We start from the raw sequence: 15,922 nt of genomic DNA, 5'->3' as shown, positions 1-15,922 counted from the left end.
AGGTCTTTTGTGTTTGGAACAATCTAAGGGCCAATGACAGAATTTTTACTTTTGGGTGAACTATCCTTTAAATGTGCAATTTCTGTAAAACTTCCAAATGCACCACCCAATTGGGAATTAAAGGCAATGTGAGGAAAGCTCATCTCTGTAGACTTACACATCGATGTATAATTGCTAGTGATGACATTTGTGTAACCACGGAATGCTGATGCCTGCTTTAAAGATTTGAAAGACAAAGATCGTAGAGAATACAGGTGGTGGAACAATTTGGTAAAATAAGCCTCTTTTACCTTGTTAAATCCTAAAAACCTCTCAACACTCGGTTCCTTTATATTATTGATGAATAAGACAGCAGTCTTCCAAACTCATTCCTTTGAAATGCTGCAATGATCAGGTGGGAAACTAACATAGATGCAATGAAGATATGTAAACATTTCAGATTTTTGTCTATATTCATTTACCTATTCAGAAACTCACTGTCATCTGTGTTGATGGTGGTGAGCTAAAGGCCCAAACAATTCCATTCTCCTCCCCTCTCTCCAGCCCTCCACGGACAGACAATGGATCATTCACACTGCTCTGCCTTCATGTCACTGATTGGCTTACGGTAAAAACATTCAGGCCTCGTGGGAACTTTCCAGCTGAAATGATAATCCAAAGGGGGAGGGAAGTGAGAAGGACAGATACAGGCTACAATAGCCAACAGAGACCCTATTTGCATCTCATATCCCCTCCCCAAACAAATCAACAACAACATGGGCCTAATGAGAGGGACAGAGCTGGTGCCATTACACTGGCTGCAAAACAGAAGCTAATGGCTTTACTTCAGTGTTTCTGCATATGTGATCACACACTTAAACATGAATCCATGAAAATATTTAGTTTTGTGTGTGTGTGTGTGTGTGTGTGTTGTAATGAGCATGAGAGTTGTTACTATTGTACTTTTTATTTGATTAGAAAGTGTACACCAGAACTTGCGTTGATTTGTATCTTAGTGACCAACAAAATAGCTGCATGTCAGTTTCCAAAAATATGTTATAGTATAAGATCATAAATTGTACAAGAATGTAAAATGATCTACAGTACAGTGTGAGGTAAGTGCTCTGCTCAGGACCACCATGAATTCTCTTTTAATCAGCGAACATAGTGAGGCTTAATGGGTCTAACCGTCCTGGGACATGAGAGCTATGATGTCAGTTAGTCCACATGGAACACATTTCATTTGCTTCGTGATGAAAAATTGGTAACACTTTGCAGAAATGTTCTCTATGTTAACATTTCTAAGCAGCAGCTGACTGATATAGCTTTTTTTTTAATATGACAGATGCATATTGATACAGTAATACTGCAATGAATAAGGTTTTGATAACATCAAAATGGATGATTCTTTTTTATGGGATGTTGCCATGTTTATTATGAATGATTTATCAGTGCACATATAAGGTCCTGCAAGACTGAATCAAAAACATTAGCTCGCCAGTCCTCTTAAAATTATGACTCTTCTCTGATGTGAGGGTGGGCAATCTATCCCTTCTGCAACCTGCAACCTATAAACTTCTCTCAGACAAATAATAGAGAAAAAAAGTCACAATTTCCATTTGGACTTCATATCTAAACTATATGTTATTACTATGAATATATGTGGATTTGAAGTACATCCAAGAGCAGTGCTGATGTACATCAGTTTAAAGATTTTTACAATTCTGTCAGTGGGAAAGAAGCATGTGGCTCATTTTCAAAGTCACAGAAATTGCTTAAGTGCGTTTTTTTCAGTATCCTATTTCAATAAAGCATGAGCAAGAGAGAAATATTCAGCATGTTTGGGGCCTTCCATTTAGAATTATTAGTATTTATAAACTGTTTTCTGGCTAGCACAACTAAATATTAAATTACGATTGTTTCAAAGAAGTGATTAAAAGTGTGGTAAATTATTTTGAATTCAGTTTAAGAAAACAGCTTTACCACTTCAGCCCTCTGTTCTGTTCTATTCATTTACAGATGCTTTACTGTTTAAATGTTACCAAACCATTACTTTAGGGTCACGTTCACATTACAGGTTGGCCAACAATCCATTTAAAGCTTTTAGCTGAGATGGTTGACTATACAATATGGCTTTTTACACACACAAAAAGTTTTACAGACAAGATGAATGTGTGACATACTAGACCTTAGCCACACATTACAATCATGGAGTTTCAAAGAGGGAAATTCCATTTAAGTATTTGCTCAGTTCAACAGATGGTGTTTGTATAAAGAGCTTTAGAGAGGGTCTTCCTAATAAAAGACCCGAGGAATGGCTGCAACAGCTCATTCAGAAACATTTGCTTAAGATATGAACAAAGCAGACAGTTAAGCAAACACAGACCAGTGAGAGTAGCAGAAAGACAGTTAACAGCTGTTTCCATTAAATCAGCTTGGTGGAGCCAGGGCGTTTTGGCAACATACAAATATCATAGTGTGCAATCGCTGTGCCTTTGAGAGCTTCTTGATGAGGGAGGTCCTGATGAATATGTTTTTGGCAACGAGGTTTCAGTGTGTGTAATCATTTGTGACAGTGGTGGAGACGTGAAGACTGAGACTTTTTGAGCGCTGAGAAAGTCATGTGCCTTTTTCTGAAAAGAAAAAAAAAATAATAAAAAACTCTGCGTTCCTGATCTAGTGTTCTTATGACTTATTATCACCATGGGTGATCTGTCTTCATGTATTGTGATTTATTTACTTTGGTACTTTTCAATAGCTCTTTTGACCATGAAGAGAACTGTATAAAATAATATGATAATCATTAAAGGAATGGCACTTTTGTAGTTTATACCTATAATAGTTTTAAGCATGCAACTGGTTAAAGTTATGAAGGACAGAGTTGTCTGTTCATGCCTCAGACTTCATCTGAGTGAGAAAAAATTTGGCCCATTTCATTTCTGGCCTGCGTCCAACACTGACGTGATTCAGGCTAGATTTCAGCAGCATGCACAAAAAGAGCTAGAACTTCTCTGGAACTGAAATTATGCAAATTATTAGACACATCTCAGATCCAGGTTTTTCCACTGAAAGTTCTATTTAAGTTTTTCCTCTGATCGTAAAGCCTGGGTTACTTTTCAGCAAATAATGATAAACAGGTCTGACAGCTTGGCAAGAGGGGACAACCGACTCCTCAGAGAAATTCTGAAAACATTTCACAGCAGTTCTTTCTATAAGAAAAGGAAATGCCAACATCTTGCAGTAATAGTCTCGGCAGATTGAACAATTTCATCCTTTGTGAGGAGTGAAGCCTTGAGCTCTGCAGTTGCTTGGAGTCCTCTGTGTGTGAGCGAAAATGTGCAGGGCATATATTCTGTTTTCTCATTGTCAGGCAAGCAGTTTAATTTCTTGTTGTGTAAATAGTTTGTGATTTCATTGATCTATTATTTTAAACTTTCACGCTCTGCTAAATGAAATCACACAAGATAACAAAACTGCAGCACTTTTTTAATTTCCAATCAGTTCAAAATGTAATTTCTTTACTACAACAAAAACATGCTTGTGAGGAAGCTATGTTAGAAATGGATGTGCTGTATTACAGTTTTTCTGCGGAATGTGAGAATTTGCATGAGGCTGTTTGCTCCCTTCCTCCCAAATGGGCCATCTAATCTCTCTAATTGGAAAAAGGAAAAAAGTTGGAAGGTGGGAGTGGGGTAGAGGGCATTTTTGGCTAGCTGCCCGAGCTTTGTGGTTTGAGCGCTTCAGTGTGATAGGGTCAATGTAGCTTGGATAACACAGTCCACTCTGTTCTTCAAAAACTGCCCCTTCTTTTTTCGCAGATCTGGGCCAGGTGATGATCATAATCAGAGACTGAGAAATGGAAAGCACAGGATTATTCCATAATCGTGAGATATCCATAAAATGTTTAACATCTAATTATAATTTTATAGAATTATATAGTTTAACTGATTAAATCTCTAAAAAATGCAGACCTGAAACTACCTGGATGTTGAACATGAACAAGAAAGGGCTTTTTGTATAATACTGTGGATTATATAATGAGAGGACAGGAAAGTTTTGGGGTGAGAACAGAAGAAAAAAGAAAGAAGTGTGATGGAACAGCTGTTATTTTGCTCCATTTAAGCAATCAAGCCAACCAGAGAGGATCAAAGGATTGTTCATGCAGTCATCTGCTGACCAAATGCAGTGCCCAGTGCATGTCAACACAGAAATCACCTAAGTGAACTTCCTTCAAGTGTTCCTAATAGAGAAGCATGTGTCCACATGCCTTGACTTTTGGACAAATCTTTAATAGTTGTTATGAAGATTTTGGACTTATTGAATGAGACCCACTGACAACATATGAAGCTAGAATATTAACACTGAAATCATCGGATCATGCATCAAAATGGAGAAGCGGTGATTGCAAAACATCTTTGAAATCCTTTTGTTTAAACAGACAAATCCAATTATCCAAATAAAGCAAAATAAAACAACTGTCTGGAGAATGCCTGTTAAATTAATTATGGAATGTACAAACATGGAGAGACATAAACCAGTGCAAAATGAAACCATATTAAAAATAAGAACACACACAGACACAACTCTATGCCGTGTTGTTTCATATAGAAATCTTAAGTGAATTATGTTTTATTATTTTCTTGTGGGTAGTTAAAGCAAACTTGAACTGTGAATTCCCCTTAACATATAATGGATTAAGTTATTTCAAATTATCAATAACATTACATTTTTAATCAAACAAAATAAAATGATAAATTAACAGATAAAACATTGAACTCAAATATTTCCCTATAAAAGTTGTTTCTTCATGATATATCTTTGGAGTGCAGATACATGAATATTTAATAAAACAAATCTTAAGACAGGCTGAAGGCTAAATAACCTCAAAGAATTACACTTAATTAGGCCTATACTTAGAACTGAAAATATCTAAGCGTTGCTGTTAGGGTACTGTCTGATGACTGGACAGGGACATGCAATGCACTTTGATAGCCAAATATTCTAGCACTGTGCCACCGTAGGCGGGGTCTGAAGCTTTATCAAGTCAAATCACGGCCCGCACCTCCTCCACATTCTCGACCTCCATCAAGTTCTGACCTCCACCCTCCAAGTGACGTCAGAAATCACAACAACTGATCAGACCAATAGTGTGCTGCATGCATACTTCTGGGGTCCGGGTAACTGAACAGATCCAACAAGCCATCTCAAAGGAATCATAGTGAGTTGAACGTTTTCCTGCTTTGATATTTGAACAAGATGCAGTGCGAGATTGCTTTTGGAATGTTTCGATGTACTTTATAAACCGTTGATTGCTTGCTGGATTTAGTCGACTGCACAAAGAGCAGCGAGAATAAAGACTGGACGCGCGTCAAGATGTTGCTGCACGCTTTGCTTTCGCGGCAGTGAGCAAATGTGATTCGTTTTCAACCATTTGGTGTTTTGTCCATGGAGGAGTTTCGATACACATTTCCGCGGATATCGAAGGAACAATATGAGCATACTTAACTATCTGAAGGGGTCAGAAGAACGCGGCTAGACGGTGGGCATGGAACAAGAGGAATTGTTTATCTCAATCTCTGATGGAGAAACATTATGGGTAATAAACCAACAAATTGTAGGCTATCCCTTGACCTAATAATTAAATTTTAAGCTTCTGAATCATAAAGGAATGGCAAACTCTGGCACCTCTCCAGTCTTTCCACGGCTGCAAATATTGATTGTGTCCATCGGCTGTGCATTGGTATGTCATAGTCGTTCATCCACCGCATCACCGGCACACAACCAGCGTTTGATATGCTGGCAAGCCATCATCAAGTGCCAAGGAGAACAGGAGTGTCACTACGCGTACACACAGTATCTACACGCGTGCGGTCCGGTGATAAACGGCGACAGGAAGAAATGTCCCAGCCATTGCATTTCTTCCATCATTCAGCTCAATCTGACTGTGAACGGCCCGGCACTGGAGGACTGTGAGTGCGCTTCGGACACTCTGTGCAAGATGACCAAGAGAGCCATTGAGCCCTGTATGCCTAGGACGAGCCACATGGGCTGCACCGAAGCGCGTAAGCAATGTGAGAAGGATCCCGAGTGCAGCACCGCCATGCGGGACTATCTGTATCACTGCAGGAAGCTCTTCGGTGGAGAGCGCTGCTCGGACGACTGCCGGCGGGTCATCACGAACATGCGCTCCATCCCCAAAGCCCTGCAGCTGGACACTTGCGTGTGCGACGGCACAGAGAGGACCATATGCGAGTATGTCAAAGGCAGCATGAAAAACTTTTGCTTTAACGACCGGAATGGCGGGAGTGGCTTTTCAGATACCGAGGACGAACTGGAATATGACTACGAGACGGATTATGAGGACGAAGAGAGTGATGCGTGGGATTTAAGAGCACAGAAGAGTTTGATTGTGATGTCCACCATTTTGACACTTTCTTCCCTTGTTATAGTAAGATAGGGCATGTTTTCCGCATTTTTGGCCTGGTTGGAAATAATAAATTAAGCCCAAACACCCCCTCCCTCAGACGTGGAAGTAAAAACAAAAGATGCGCGCGCGTGTGTGTTGTTATATAAACAAGACGTATTTGTCGGAGTATTAAGACACTTGGAAAGTCTCAAGGTTACAAACAACAGTAGCGCTACGTGATCACTTTCCCGCGGTAAAAAGTAGCATGTGACTTATAACTTTATTGTAGATACTCCCAAAATTATGACAAGACTTTTTGTGTTTTGTATAGAATGTCTTATTAGCTGCCCCGCGTAAAGTAGCCTTTGTTTCAAAGGGCAAAACATGTTAGTCTCGAACCTTTTATTCTTTTTTTTTTTTTTTTTTTTGGATTCGATTTGATTTTATATATAAGCGCGTAAAATGTACAGTTAGACGAGAGAATCAGCCAACTGGGTAAAAATAAAGAAGAAAATGGGAGAAGAAGAAAACCAGAATCCCATAGTCCCATAGTGAAAGATTGTTTTTAAAAACCTAGTTAAGCTGCCAAAATCCGCACACTATGAAAAGGAGTAAGTTGTCCTTTTATGTAAAGAAAATTTTGGAAATATATGCTCTGCTATATATTAAGTTATTATGAACTATTGTGGAAACTGCTATTAAAAGAGATTAATAAATATTGTTTATTTTTGTATAAAAGATTGATTAGTGTAAAAAAAGATTATTGTAAATGTGTATAATGTTTCTATATCATATAATTGCGTGAATAATGTTGATAAACAATACCATGTAATACTGTTTATAATGTTCATAAAGATTGGCTTCAAATTATTCCAAAGATCATCTGACTTATGTGTCTGGTTATTTCAATATACAAACTAATACAACAACTTTGCATACAGATCTGATGTAAGGTAAATTAATGTGTTTTTACTTTTATTGTAACTTGAAAGCAGATTCATGAAATTATATAATATGCTATAAAATGAGCATTAAATATCCAAGTCATTATAAAGTAATTTAATCAAAAATGCTCTGTGTCTGTCATCATTAAAAAATCTTTAATTTCCACCTGACATCCCCTGCATGGGCATGTGCTAGTCAAACATCTTGGCTCCGTCTGTGCCTGCACTTGATCTTGTAAACATAAATGTTTACAGAGGGAGTTAGTCTAGGTTCCCAGAGACTCTCGACATCTAAGGAAACAAATGAGGTTGTCTTTAAACTGGATCAGAGTTGAGCATGTGCCAAGAGACTGGCTTATTTGTTCAAAGCCTGAGTGTTTATTTAAAGTCTTCACTCAGGCTGACAAGGAAAAAAGCAGTGTTCGCGTGAATGAAGCCTCAAGTAGCCATCACAAACGCACTCAGCCTGCTACTGTGTGTGTAAGTGGGCTTGTCACTGCTCAAAAGAGTTTGCTTCTCAGTGTGAGTAGCACTTGGGTAGTACAAATCTCCTCTTAGATTCCATATGCCTCTTTGTTCTGTTAAGTTTAATATAACAATACCAGCTTGATACCTAGTTAGCACTGCAAATACAAAAGAGCAATAAGGTATTATGCCATAAAATATAAAAGAATTTGCCCTCCCCCAAACACCTTAAAAAATGTCAGCTTCTCACAGAAACGAATCATTGAGAAAATAGTGATTTTTTTTTTAATGCTGTGTTACAAGAGTTCTAGAGATCCAAGATGGCAGCCACGATACTTAGTTCATTTCAAGGCAGACGTGGGTCTAGGTTTCTCAGTCTTATTAATGAATGAAGGAGAAGTCAAGTGGCACTTCTGTCATGCTAATACTAAACACACAATAGAGGCAGTACACAATGACCTGGCACTTCATTCTGTCTTCTAGCTGACACCTCTAGAAAGAGCAGAATGAACGTTCTGGAGAGAGCAGAAGGAGAAGATGGTACAATGTAAATTATGTCAATCTGGTCCAAATGGAGGAGGTTACTTTTTCAAAAACTATGTTCTACAAAATATTGATATGCCTTATTTGTATTTATACATGTTAATTCAGTTCAGTTTTTTTATTTAATCAGGTTAAAACTCATTGAGATTAGAATCTCTTTTACAAGAGTGACCTGGCCAAGAAGGCAGCAACAAATAGTAAAAGTATACAATCATATAATGTACAAAAAAAAAAATATATTTTTTTAAAACACTCATAAATCACAACAACAATTTACCAAAGGATAAAACATGTAATTTGTTTAAAGTAGTTTAAACTCATTTAGTGCGGTAATGTGGTAAGCTTCAGGGTATCCTGTATGTAAAACCTTTTTTCCCTATCTCTGTTCGAACCCTAGGAACTTTGAGATGCATCAAATCATTTGAGTGGAGTTTGTAGCGTCCGTTGGAGTTTGAGGAGTTGAGAGACAAAATAAAGTGCAAATCGACTTATAAATAAAACAATACCAATTAAAACTTCTTCGGGTATGCAAGGATGGTAACTCTGCTTTCTCATATAAAATGCAGTGATGCGTTTGGTAGCTACACCCAGTAATTTACATATTTTAGAGAGGGGAAATATTTTTTCCAGTTTTTGTTGAGAACAGACACCTTTAAACCGACAACACTGTTGTTAATCCAGTTATGTCCACAGATTTGAGTGTAAAGGAAGTGACAAAAAAAATTAGAAAATGTGTTTAAGATTCCTATTACTTTCAAATTCTTAATTTTTGTTTAACTTGTGCCAGCATGTGTACAAATTAAGTTAGCTTTCATGTAAGATTCAGGATATGATAAAAAAAAAAAATCTTAATAGTCCTCTCAACTGAACACAGTTCATCTACATCACAGTGTCACATGAGCAATGAGACATGTAGCAGTTTCTCTTTGTGGAAACTCTATCCATAGTACATTTCAGCTGTTGACATAAACCAAACATGAAAACATTTTGAAAGGGTAATGCAGGAGAAAAAAGAGGTTTGGTTGTCAGGCCAGTGGATGGGAAGAGGGGGTTGGTTTTTAAGGGGTTCTTAAAGAAGGAATTTGGGGGAAGGGCAGGCAATGAAGGGCTTTTCTGAATGACCCTACATGGACAAACAGAGGACCCCTCCACACCATCAGCATACTTTAATCTGCAGTAGTGAGCTGGACTGCATGGGTGCATATGACTTGATTAGTCTTCCATCAAGGGGATGAAGAAAAAGTGGGGAGCAGTGAAAAGAGTGTGAGAGGAGAGACAAAACTGTGCTGACATGGGGCATAGCTTAATTTTCACGGTTCTGAGACAGATGGGAAAGGTAATGTGGCGTGACGGCTCTTAGAAACTTCAATGGATGCCATGACCTCAGGGAAGTTAGAATCGACTGCACTGGGACATTTTAGTTTTTTTCTTTAGGGGTGAAGCCAGAGGTGCACCTTTTAGCTCATTGCTTTGAGATATTTAAACTTTCTTTCATTCACTCCGATCAATATTATTACATCTAAGCACACACACACACACACACACACCTGCCATATGGACATTGTTTTGATAGCACTATACAAATAAACATGAATTGATTTGAATACAATGTGGGGTTTTTTCTTTGTTTTTCTTGGTTCTGAGTGTTGTTTTTGTCAGTCCAAAGCCACTGTCATCACAAGTTGATGGGTATTGAAGCTGAAAGGAGCTTCTCAGAGACTCAATAGGGAGCTAAGAGTGCTACTCTATTAACCTGACCTCTAGAGGCCCGAGAAGAGTGAAAAGTGAGCCATCTACCTCGACATCATATCTATTCCTTATACGTTCATTTTACATACATTCTTTGTGTGCCCCCAAACATTAGTTATTGTTAAAAAAGCTATTCTTTAAATTACACATTCAAATATGCTTTAGTATTATATAAATAATAATATGAAGATGGTAATACATAAAAAATTTATATTGTGTAAGTAGATTCTAGGCATATCATTTAACGTCTGGTTAAGGTTACTATAAATTCACAGTCAAAGTGATCAAAGATGCAAAGGCCTCATTCACTGACATTCATCCTCTAGTAAATTCTTGTTTATTGGAGTAAATCTTGTGGCTTTACTAACAGACAGGATAATTACCACCAGTTTATTTTTGATTTTCATATCACCTTATTGTTATGAGTATGATATGAGACAGGAGGAAACACACTTTAGTTTAACTAAACTTAAATAGGTAATGGTATTTAGTAAATCAATAACATACCATGGTATATTTTAAAGTGACATTAAATTTACTTGTGAAACCATCACTGTATGTTACTGCCAAGGTAGGCAAAAAGTCAGCTAGGTATTATGAGAAAAGCTTACTTTCTGTAATGCAACTATTTTCGGTTGCACTATTGACCACAAGATGGCAGTGTTGTCAAACGTGTTTGTCATCTGAATGTACATGTACATGTAATTTGTATCTTATTTTATACACAACACTTTTAATGCCTCATGATTATTTGTGTATTTGAACTACTATATTAGCAGTAGTCTTCACGAGTTGTGTCTCCTCTGCAGATTCCTCCTGGTACACCGCTAGAATTGCACTTGCGCGTTCGTCTGCGACGCCCCCCGGAGCAGAGCGACCAGGAAGACCAGCAACCCCAGTTTCCCAGTTGTTCAAAAGACTTAGCTAGAAGTGATTGAACAGACAGAGGGAACATTCAACTCAAACCAACACAAATTAATTATATCAAAGTTTTTCAGGCCAGTGCACACAGAAACACACACCTTTCATCAGTTCCTTCTCAATGATCTGACACGCAACTCCTTCAGACCCTGGTAGGCACATGCATTTACACTCCCCATCTATCTGGATCACAGTGCCACCGTTCTGGCATGGCTGGCACTTACACACGCTGTACTCGGCCACATAGTCATCCAGGGCTCTTCTGAGATTTTCCCGTCTTGGCTGAGCATCAGGAAAGTCCAAAGGGATCGCGTTGTAGATGGGTTCAGGCTGTCAACACAACAATGAAAACAAATTGTGGTCCATTACAGCAGTTACCACACATGCATTGGGAAGTAAAAAAAAGGCGAGGTGAGTCTCACATCACTGTGAATGAGAGCTGGGAGAGTAGTGATGGTCTTTGCCCATTCCACATACTGATTATAGTCTAGGATGCCATCTTTAGTGAGCTGAGACTTCATGGCTACTGCTGAAGCCGGACTGCCCCCTTTCACTGCGATCAGCACTTTATCAATAACCCCCTTGGTGTCCTTGCCATCTAGTGAACAAAGTTGTGAGCAATTTAGCTTCATCAGAAAGCTTGTGGCTGATTAACTTGAAGGGATAGTTCAAAGAAAAAATATAAATTCTATCTTCAATTATTCACCCTCAGGTCCAAGTTACTGTAAATTAACTGTTTTTATTCATATAAATGAAAGTCAGTGGGGGCCAAAATAACACTGAACCCTTTCATTTTATTGCTCAGTTTTGAGTGAACAATCCTTCTAATAGCTTACTGTTAAAAATGTATACTCATACACACCTGTGGGTTTGTCTGTTAGTGTCTCACAGTCGTTTTTTGGTTTAATTTGACCTCCTCCTGTTGCTGCTTGAGTAAATTGGAAGTCGCCTCTAAGTCCAATCTCTAAACATTTCTTGACTGTGGTTTCTGTGACTTCTGCAATCAGATTCAGTTGAACCATCAAATAAAAACAAATAAGGAGACATTCAGGCTGAGAACGTGAGCTATGCTTCTTGTTAATGCCTTGTCATTGAATCATGTAGCCTATACCTTTGTCTCCATATCTGACAAAAACAAAACAAATTAAATTAGATTTTTTTACTTACTTTTTAGATTAAGGATATCCTCATTCATTATATAAACAAGTTCGTATTCTCCACCAGACTTTCCGTTCTTGGTGAAGTGTGTTCCATAGTCCTCTAAGAAAGCAAAATACTGGCCCTTCTCATATGTAAGTGGCAGGGCATCCACATCGTCCAGGAACGTTGAGGACACCTCCAGCCCTCGCTGTTTCATCCTGTAGGTTGCCAGCTCCACTCTGCCTTTCACTCTCATGAAGGTCTTTCTCTGAAAGAGAACGTGTTTGTAGTAAGCGGACTAAGAAGGTAGTCTTTATTATTTATACTACATGAGCAAAAGACATATATATATATATATATATATATATATATATATATATATATATATATATATATATATATATATATATATATTTTTTTTTTTACAGTTTAAAATTCCAGCCTGTTCTATGCCCATGGTGGCTCATGAGTCTAAGATGTGAATTATTCTGAATAAAGTGCAAATAGCTTTTCATAAGAGAACAAACAATAAACCTGAATCTCACCTTGGTTTGTGTGATTTCTGAAAGCTGTTTGATGATATTTGTTGTTGATTTCTTTGTGTCAAATCCTACGGACGCACTGAAACCTAAGCCAGGACCAGGTTTTTGGTCTGCACTAGAAACAGTGTCATCACCCTCACCAGGACCTGGAACTTCACCTTCCTCACCAGGACCTGGAGCTTCACCCTCCTCACCAGGACCTTCAGCTGCACCGCCCCCATCGGGACTGGCAACTTCACCACCTCCACCGGCACTGCCAGCCTCACCTGAACCAGAACTGGAAGGCTCAGTAGGTGTAAACTTGAAGTTTAAGCCTACTTCAAAAGATGTAGAGGTTTCCCTAGATATCTCTTTTATTAAAGAGTGAATGTCCTCATACATCTCCTTAGAGCTGCTCTCTTCCACTTTTGTCTGAAGATAAAGAAACAGGTAAAGGCTTTTAATTTTTTTTTTTTTTTAGATGGTTGTTTGTTACATCACTTACTCACCAATTGATCATTTTTAGTGAATGGGCTCTGTCAGAATGATAGTCCAAACAGCTTTTTAAATTAAAACTTCCTACCGGACAAAATAAGATTCCATGATAATGCTGTCATCGGTGAAAAAGTCACTAATGCCCTCTCACACCAAAACAGTGCATATTTATCTCTTGATTCAGATGAGAGAAATTTTAACTTGAGAAGGCAATATTATAGATAGATGTTTCCTATTTTAGCTGGATTAAATGGTTTGAAGTTAAAAAAAAAGAATCCTGATGAATTTGTTTATTAGGAAACACAGAGCCTTTTGTTCAGGAGATTATTGTGTTATTTTATCAGCTGTCATTCTGACGGCACCCATTCACAAGATATCCACTGGTGAGCAATTAAAATTGTCATTTTTAGGTGAACTATTCCTTTTATACTCAATAGCTTGGTAAAACAACATCTGACATCAGGAATACAGTAAAATAAGAGACCCACCTCATAGTTAAGAACTCCAACATTCCAAGGCAATCTGTTATATTCCAACGTGGATGGTTCTCTGATCCGGTTACATTGACCGTTATAGAATCTGTTATTGAAGGGATTCCTTCGAGGTCCTGATCCCAGAATGTTTATTCTGTTGAGACAGGAATTAAGCATCTTTAGGAAATGTGCTGAAGTTGTATATCCAGAACTGTAGTGATAATTGCAACATTTGTGTTGTCAGTCGTTATTTTTATTTGATTTCATAATTACAGTTAAAGACAAATGTTGGTTCCATAATGCCTAAAACAATTTCAAGAGTGTATTTTACCAGTAATGAATTGAGACCCCAATTTGAAATAGCAATATATTTTTTTATTTTTCAGAATATCTCTTGATCAAGTTAATGTATTCTTGCTGAATAAATCCTTATGTGCATTAATACAACATTTGTACATGCTGAACAAATTAACTTTAATTAAGATATTATGATCAAATTTAAGCTCTGACCCATATCCAGCATGCATGGCTATATCAGACTCAAATACAGCTGTCCTGCCACAAGGTGTCCTGATGGTATCACACTCATCTTCATCAGACGTATCAGGCTCTCCACAGTCATAATCCCCATTACACCTCAGACTTTTGCTTATACATATTCCTTAGGGCAGAGTAATATTCATAATATTGTACAAGTTCATACCACTGATTTTCTACTGGTCAGATTTGCAAAGAGAAAAAATCCTAACCTGATTCGCACCTCCATTGAGAGCTCTTGCAGACAGGTGGAGGGTCCATCTGGCATGTGGTAGATGGTTTACAGGGTTTCCGATCTCCAATTGGGTCTATGCACCTGGAGCCTTTAAACTGCCCAAAGACCTCAATACTTCTAGAGCGATGCTGTGTTACACAGACATAAGTGAATGCTTCACATTTCTTAATCTTTGAAAAATTGAGTTGTGTGACTTGTTGGATTATTGTGAAATCAGAAAAATTTGACATGACAATTTGAAAGACGTTATACATTCAGAAGTGTGAGACAGGTGACAAGATAGGTGTTTGAAGAGAAACAGAGAGAAAACAGGAATTACAGTACCGTCCTATTAGTGCACGGGTCGCAGGACGTCCACTGGGACCAGGCGCTCATTTTACAGTCGATTGAGCCGGGATCATTAATTTGACGCACCTCTCGTCTTGACCCTTGCCTTTGACAAAGATAAATTGTTATCACTTACAATTACAACTCCATTCTAGCGCATGACTTTGATTTAACACACAAACAAAACAAAAAATAAATAAACAAAGGTATTATTTCCCACATTTTCCAAATCTATTAGTGTAGAATGCTCTCCAATTTTAGAGGATTATACATACACATGGTCTGTTATGCTCTTTCCATTAACCTGATAAACAATGCATATTGTTACGCATAAAGCAGCTAAAGCCTTCATGGTGAAGCTTTGGATGGTCCTTTTAATGTGTGTAGGAATTTGTACACTTGTATTTAAGCATCGATACAAGGTTAATAATTAACACCAAGCTTTTTAGAATTAACAAGAAGTTTGGAAATGTGTGTGCCTCCAAAGGTTTGTGTATCTCTGTGCTTTCCCAGATTATCTGAAATCATGTGATAACTGTAACTATCTTATGTTTATCTAGCTGAGTATTTCAAGCTGTTTTTGCCTGCTATTACCTGATTTTCTGTCACAGAATCAGTATTTTCTTGTTTTAATACTCTGTATTAAGTACAAATAATCCATTCATATTATTTAAAAAAAAAAATAAGAATGTGCAAAATAAAAACTACCCATAAAATAAATGTTACCCAATCCTGGGAATACATTATGTTCTATTTGGGTGAACTATTTAAAAGGTAAATATGTTTAAATGATATAACAAATTCTACAAACAAATAACTAAAATACATTTTTCCTCAATTTAGTTCTACCTCAGGTCAGCTTAGTGTAAAACTAAATCCTTGTTTTTTTTTTTTTTTTTTTTTGACCATGAGACCATTGATTTAAGAGGCATGTTGAAATCTCAAACAAATACTATTGACATACCAGAAGTCCAAAAAGTGTTTAGTTGCAGGCTTTTGAGAATGTGCCTGTTTGTTTGGTAAATGTTTTATAAAAGTCAGTCTTGATAAATCCCATTTATTGATGTTTGTGATGAGAGGCATTACAGTATACTTATTTATTTAATTATTAATTAAGTATTATTTTATTACTTATAATCAAATTCCTTAAAATAAATTATTTGATGGTGTGAACATGTAATGAACAA

The 15,922-nt window shown here is 37.4% G+C and overlaps 2 protein-coding genes across 2 annotated transcripts; one reads left to right on the top strand and one right to left on the bottom strand.

Annotated features, from left to right (window-relative positions):
• The first annotated feature begins 5,024 nt into the window (after positions 1–5,024).
• Positions 5,025–7,265, top strand: gas1b (growth arrest-specific 1b). The gene has a single exon (XM_026211639.1). It carries the CDS (start codon positions 5,648–5,650, stop codon positions 6,434–6,436), a length of 789 nt encoding a protein of 262 aa, XP_026067424.1. The 5' UTR covers positions 5,025–5,647; the 3' UTR covers positions 6,437–7,265.
• Positions 7,266–10,395: 3,130 nt separating this feature from the next.
• On the bottom strand, positions 10,396–15,136 carry c9 (complement component 9). The gene is made up of 11 exons (XM_026211638.1): positions 15,011–15,136; positions 14,733–14,841; positions 14,386–14,536; positions 14,147–14,297; positions 13,652–13,790; positions 12,693–13,100; positions 12,175–12,415; positions 11,870–12,004; positions 11,430–11,605; positions 11,109–11,337; positions 10,396–11,010 (listed from the first exon to the last, which is right to left on the bottom strand). The coding sequence occupies exons 1-11, from the start codon at positions 15,085–15,087 to the stop codon at positions 10,859–10,861; spliced, it is 1,968 nt and encodes a 655-aa protein (XP_026067423.1). The 5' UTR covers positions 15,088–15,136; the 3' UTR covers positions 10,396–10,858.
• Between the last annotated feature and the right edge of the window lie 786 nt (positions 15,137–15,922).

Source organism: Carassius auratus, chromosome 30 (assembly GCF_003368295.1).
Source record: "Carassius auratus strain Wakin chromosome 30, ASM336829v1, whole genome shotgun sequence".
Classification (NCBI taxonomy): domain Eukaryota; kingdom Metazoa; phylum Chordata; class Actinopteri; order Cypriniformes; family Cyprinidae; genus Carassius; species Carassius auratus.
This window is presented reverse-complemented; position numbering and strand designations above follow the sequence as displayed.

Coding starts and splice junctions, on each gene's coding strand:
- gas1b (XM_026211639.1), top strand. CDS start 5,648: ATGGCAAACTCTGGCACCTCTCCAGTCTTTCCACGGCTGCAAATATTG.
- c9 (XM_026211638.1), bottom strand. CDS start 15,087: ATGAAGGCTTTAGCTGCTTTATGCGTAACAATATGCATTGTTTATCAG. Junction 13,791..14,146: donor GCCATGCATGCTGGATATGG/GTCAGAGCTTAA, acceptor CTGTCTCAACAG/AATAAACATTCTGGGATCAG. Junction 11,338..11,429: donor CAGCTCTCATTCACAGTGAT/GTGAGACTCACC, acceptor TTGTGTTGACAG/CCTGAACCCATCTACAACGC.